This window comes from Lepus europaeus, chromosome X, assembly GCF_033115175.1.
Source record: "Lepus europaeus isolate LE1 chromosome X, mLepTim1.pri, whole genome shotgun sequence".
NCBI classification, from domain to species: domain Eukaryota; kingdom Metazoa; phylum Chordata; class Mammalia; order Lagomorpha; family Leporidae; genus Lepus; species Lepus europaeus.
Genome location: NC_084850.1, coordinates 119,849,576 through 119,855,923, shown reverse-complemented (window position 1 = coordinate 119,855,923; position 6,348 = coordinate 119,849,576). Strand labels below are relative to the sequence as shown.

The 6,348-nt window shown below is 39.0% G+C and overlaps 1 protein-coding gene across 1 annotated transcript; it reads right to left on the bottom strand.

Annotated features, from left to right (window-relative positions):
- Nucleotides 1-1,737: 1,737 nt before the first annotated feature.
- On the bottom strand, nt 1,738-4,116 carry LOC133753355 (ras GTPase-activating protein-binding protein 1). Its single transcript, XM_062183900.1, has one exon. It carries the CDS (start codon nt 4,016-4,018, stop codon nt 2,621-2,623), a length of 1,398 nt encoding a protein of 465 aa, XP_062039884.1. The 5' UTR covers nt 4,019-4,116; the 3' UTR covers nt 1,738-2,620.
- Between the last annotated feature and the right edge of the window lie 2,232 nt (nt 4,117-6,348).

The following is a 6,348-nucleotide window of genomic DNA, read 5'->3' as shown; positions in this document are numbered from 1 at the left end:
TACTTGCATCTCATGGCAATATGATTTATGTGTATTGATTTATGTGTATCCTGTCTCATGGGCATTCCTGTAAGTCAGTGAGCTTAATTCCACATGATTAAGAGACAACTTATTCCCCCAGCATCTGCTTTTTATTATGTTACCATGTGTTTATTTTCAGTTTGTCAAATATGTCAAAAACTATGAACCATTTCTCCTTAGTTTCCTTTGTGATAGCTTATAACACCAGGCTTGAGATTTTGCTTCTTGACTTTTTGCAGTAAAATAGTACACCATAATTTCTTTGAAAAAATTTCTCCTCTTGTATTTATTGTTATTTTTATAAATTTATTCTTTATTTGAAATGGTTCCTTTGAGTAGAAAATACAACAATAAATGGAACTTACATCTAAAAATAAAGTAAAATTATATAGTATCTTTAGGTAATCATGAGTTATATCTGTGGATTTTACTGGAAACTCACCCATTCAACTTTGGTTCTCATTACAATTTTATCTAGAGGGCACAAATGAATGACAGTTGTTGAGAGTTACAGCTGGTTCATGGTGGGTTTGCATGGAGAGTATAAAAGTCGGTATGGATGAACCTTGCACTTTGCTTTATTGTGCTTCACAGATACCATGATTTTTAAAAATTGAAGGTTTATAAAGACCTTATCAGTGGCTTCCCCCAATAGTTCAGATGGTCATTAGCATTTTTCACAGTAAATTATTTTTAATGTGTGTTCATTTTTAGGTATAATGCTGTTGTACACTTAGTAGATTTCAGCAGAGTATAAACATAATTTTATAAACCCTGGGAAATAAAAAAAATCAGGTGACTCACTTTATTGCAATATTTGCTTTATTGTGGTCTAGAACTGAACCAGCAATATCTGCGTTATGCATATATAGTAGTATTGTTGTGTCACTGAGGAGTCCAGATTCTCTTTTTCCAACACACAAAAAGAATTCAAAGATGATACATATATAAAGTGTAGAGAGGAATAAGATGTATTAACAAAGCAGAAGGACACACTCAAGAGGGAATGTGAGCATGCTCTGTAGTGAGATGCAACCCAAGAGATCCTGGGTCATCCCTTTATGTGATCTGGAGATACAGGGTGGTGCTTTGGGCAGAGTTATATAGGAAAAGGTGGAGACTTCCAGGAATTCGGTGACCACCCATTTTCTGGCAGTGTAATGGCATCAGGTGCAGGATAGGAACAGTCGTGTCAGCCATGGTAATTTCATTACAGTAATATTATGATAGGTTATGGGCCATTGTTGAGATGCAGTCAGCAGCCATGTTGCATATTTTCTTTTCTTTTTTTTTTTTTTAAATTTTCTTCCAGAAATATTTTAATAAAAATTTGGCCATTTCCAAGAAATACCCACTGCATGCCCATCAATAAAAGAGAACCTTAACAAAATAGAAAATTTGCCATATGGCTATGATTTAAAGGAAAAAAAAATTGCAGACACTCGAGTATATCAGTGAAGTCCAATATTAAAGTCACATTCCTTCTTATGGGCTATGATTAGGAATCCGGTTAGATATCAAAATAAAACTTAATACAAATGCAGAACTATTTAGGTCAAAGGACCTCTATAGAAATATCTGTCCTCAAAGGCATTCCAGTTTGAGACTCAATTTTAGAATAAGGCATAACAAATGTTAACAGATGACAAACAAACAAGGTGATGATAAGAGGATTCTACAATTTCCCACATACTCTTAACCTGGTAAAAACAAATCTAGAATTTTTTTTTTATTTATTTTTGTTTAAACAATTGTCAAGACTGGAATCAAAGAGAAGGCACAACAGTTTTGCTCTGGTTTTTTGTTATTTGGATTTCGGGACTTTTTTGTTTTTGTTTTCTTTTTTCTTTTCTTTTTTTTTTTTTTTTACAAATACAAATCAAACATGAAAAAAATTCTACTTCAAAAAAATTCTAACAGTTCAAGAAAAGCTCATCAGTTGCATATTACACATTTAAAACCTATCTCACAATTTAAGTTTTAGTGGTAGAAACAGTGTTTCAGAATTGTTTTGTGATCACATACCAAAACAAATTAACTCTATTAACACCTTTTATTCAGTTTTTAGCCATACTAGAGAAAATGAAACTTGTTAAATTTTCCAGAGGCAACTTTTCTACACCAGAAGGTCATGACTCTCATAGAACAACTGGATTTTTCTTGCCTTCAAAATGTTTATCAAATCCTGTTTCTCACAGGTTTCTGAAACATGTAGAAAATAAGAAATATTCCAATGAATGAAACATACCAAATGTCAGTAATAAGCAAGACACATTCCTTTGGGGAAATGGCTATTTTAAAAAAATCCAGTCTGTATATGCAAAGTGTAAGCAAGGATATTCAGTCTTTTGTCTTTATCTTCTTTATAAATCCATTACTCCTAAAATATCATTCCACAAAATTGGAAGTGAAGGACTAAAGGGAAGGAGGAGGGAAAGGGAGCACACACCATTAACACAAGAGAAGTGAAGTTGTACAAACGTAAGCAGTTTATAACAGACTAGCTCATACTCCAAGATACGAAAGGCTGGTTGAAGAAATTCACCACTCTGCAGGAGCTGGGGTTTGTACGGCTATGTGATGATCAGTGATGGGCAATTCATTGCCGTGGAGCAATCCCCCTTCCCACTCCGAATCCGGGTTTCTGCACCATGCCTCCACGGGGAGGGCCTCGCATTCCACCACCCAGCCCACCTCGAGGGCCTCCAGGTCCCCGCAGGCGGTTATCGCGACGATCTCCCTCCCTAGCAGCTCGAGTCTTCTTCTCTTCCACATTCAGACGGACTTCACCTCTGAACATGATGGGCCTGTTGCTAAGGACCTTCTGAACAGGCTCAGAATCATCAAATACAACAAAACCAAAATTGGGCAGCTTTCCACCACTGTTGATGCGCAACTCCACCACATTCCCATAATTTTGAAAGAAATCTTTCAGTTCCGATTTGTCCACCTCGTGAGGCAGATTGCCAATGAAGAGCTGGTGACTGTCAGGGTGTCTCACAATCCTTCGGGGTTCAACATCACCTTGCTCTCCAGGCTCACGAATTGGCCTGGGGCCCCTCTGGGGAGGAATGTTTATTCGTTGCTCTCTCACTCTTTGATCCCTCTGAGGCCTCTGCGGTGGAATCTGAGATTCAGGCTTAGACTCTGGACGGGGTTGTGAAGCTGGAACTTTAACAACATGAGGTGGTATCCCAGTAACTGGAACAGCTCCACTGGGTGGAAGGTTCTTACTGGTCACAGATGCCCAAGAAAATGTCCTTAAGTCTTCCTGTACTGTCTGAGCTATGTCTGCAGGTGCTGGAGAAGAACTCTTCTGAGTATCTTCAGGAGTAGTTTCTTCTAATACTGGCTCAGGCTTTTCCTCTTGGATTTCAGAGACAGGTTCTGGTTCTGGTTCTGGTTCAGGATCAGGCTCTGGTTCAGTAACGGGCTCCTCTAGGTGTTCTTCCAAGTCATTGCTGACAGTCTGGTCATAGAAAGTTCCTGAATCATCAGGTACCACCTCAGGGGTCTGCTGCCTTTCCTCAGGTTCCTCTACTTCTTCCTCAGATTCCTCCTGAGGCTCAGTGACAAAGCCACCAAAGACCTCATCTTGGTATCTGAAGATATCATTGTGAACATAGAATTTATTTGCAACAGAACCCTCAGGAGCAAGGACAAATGTCTGCATGAATCTCCTCAAAGCCTGGTTATTATTGGAGAGCAGCCCCATCACTTGGACCACCACACCATCATTTAGAGTAGCATGAGCATCAACATGGCGAATCTTGGTGTGGCAATTGGTGAAGTTCTGTGACATCACCTTCCTATGGATTTCTTTCTGTCCATAGACTGCATCCGCTGGCTTGCCATTTGAATCCAATCCCCCATGGACGTAAGAAGAGTTCTTTCCATAAAATCTGTGTAGCATGTCTGGGGCTTGGTTCAGCAGTGTGTAATACTGTCTCACAAATTCCCGCCCGACCAGCAGGGGACTAGGCTTCTCCATAACCATTGCTTTGGTCAATTCAACCTGCGCGGCTGAGTGGGAGAGGAACAAGCCTTGCTCCACCGCACGGAGGGAAGCAGAAATCGCTCACGCAACTGCGTCCGCACCCATGTTGCATATTTTCCTCTGGCAATGGTTCTAGGAAGCATCTTTGCTACAGTAGTGAATTTGGGTTGCTGGTGCTGGGAGTAGTTTGAGAGGCAGCCCAGGGAGACAGTGTAGTGACATATTTCTTAAAGCTCTTTTTCTGATCCTTTTTCTAATCTTTACCTATAACAGTGTGATATTGTTCCATGAAGGTAAAAAAGAATGTGGTGTTCAATATATATGATAGGAGAGTTAAGGATAGAGGGCAGCAGTAAGGAGCCACTGAGTAATGCAGACTTTAAGCCATGTTGAGGAATCTCTGTTTATTGTGGAGGTAGTACAGAGGCAACCACTGCTTGGAGCAGAAGATGAACCCATGATCAACAGGTAATCAACTATAAGCTTCCAGGTGAACCAAAAGGTAGCTTGGAAATTAGGGAGACTGGTATATCAGTATTCTATTGCTGCTTTAACAAGTTAGTACAAACTTGGTGGCTTAAAACAACCCAAATTTATTATCATATTTCCTGATGTTAGATGTCTGAAATCTGTTGGCTACTGCATTTCCTGCGAAAAAGACTGTAGGGGAGAATTCTCTTTAGTGCATTTTATTATCTGCCTGCATTCCTTGGTGCTCGGTCCTGGATCACTCCAATTTCTTGTTTTTGGATCGGACCTCCCCAGATCATCCAGCATAATCCTCCCATCTCAAAAATCCTTAATTTAATCAAACATTCAAGGTCACTTTTGCCGTGTAATATAACGTAGTCACATGTTATGTTACATGGGATAAGGCTGAATATAACTTTGGGGGAAGTATTATTATGTTTACCATAGTGGTAATTAGTTAAGTCAAGCAGAGTTGTTATTGAATTGGAGAGTAGAGAAAGGATGGTCATTCAGGAACTAGATGATAATTGATATAAGAACAGGGAACTTAAAATTTTTTTTGCTGACGGGGCCATAAGATCTGTGGTCCATGGTAAAAAGAGAGAGGAAGGAAATAGGAAGCAAAGAGAAGGAAAATAAGGCAGAGAAGGAGGAAGGAAGAGAGATAGGGAAGGAGAAAGACAGGAAACAGACTCTAAGATGCTTTGAATCATGGGAACCTTAGTAAGATTTATCTGCACTCCACAAAAACACTTTCAAAAATATCCCCTTTGAGTAGCAGGATTTTGTGCCTTTCAGTGACATGAAAATGATTTCTTGACTGAAAGTAACAGCAGTGAGAACAGGAAAGACAGAAAAAGAGCAATTTTAAAGTTAAAATCCATTGAACTTGATGATCAATTAGATTTGGGAGGTTAGAAAGAAAAAAATTGAAATAATCATTCTGCGGTGGGAGGATTGTGATGCTGTCAATCATCTTAAAGGGCCCCAAGGCACAGAAACTTGAAATGACACTTATTTAGAGAAAACAGTAAGATCTTTGTACCTAGAATGGAGATCAAAAGGTGGATTAGGGACAGAGTGTGAAGGGCTTTGTATGTTGCAAGAGATTTTGTATTTTGTCTTGTAGAACAAAAAGTTTCAGCTGAGATATTTGATTAGTTTAAATTCTTTTCATGGAAAGCATTCTGTGAGGGTAAGTCTCTCATTGGGCAGATCTGTTCATTGTGGTATCTTCAGTATACCATAAATGTAAAAATCTTTGCAGCATATGCGATCGTGCTCCCCACATGTTTCTGCAAGTGTACCAATACAGCTGGCCTTTACAAAGAATGGAAGACATGCAATCATGCTATATAGAGTTATCGTGAGAACAGCAGGCTGACATACGATGTTGGGACAAATAACACTCCCTGTGAGAAAGACCTTGGCCAAATTCTAAAATGACCAGTAAAGAACTCAGAAAAACATTATTGAAATATATTGAGGGCCTGAAAATCACTGAGAGAGACTGAAAGTAGAATGTTTCTGCTAAAGAATAAATAGGATCAGATGAATGTATGGAGATAGATGAGGAAACAATTAGAGAAGTTAAATTGATAGTGCCACCAAATACAGATAAAGAAAGAGGAGCAGTGTGTTCAGGGAAGGGAGATCAAATTAGTGCAGTTTGGAACGTATGAGCTGAACAGTCACTGGAATTATTGAGCTAATGGACTTATTGATCTGGAATTGTGTTAGTTTCCCATGATTACCATAAGAAGTTATCTCAAAATGGGTCACTTAAAGTTCATTTTTTTTTTCAGTTTTGGAAGCCAGAAGTCCACAATCAAGGAGTCAGCATGGCCATATTCTCTCTG

Coding starts and splice junctions, on each gene's coding strand:
- LOC133753355 (XM_062183900.1), bottom strand. CDS start 4,018: ATGGTTATGGAGAAGCCTAGTCCCCTGCTGGTCGGGCGGGAATTTGTG.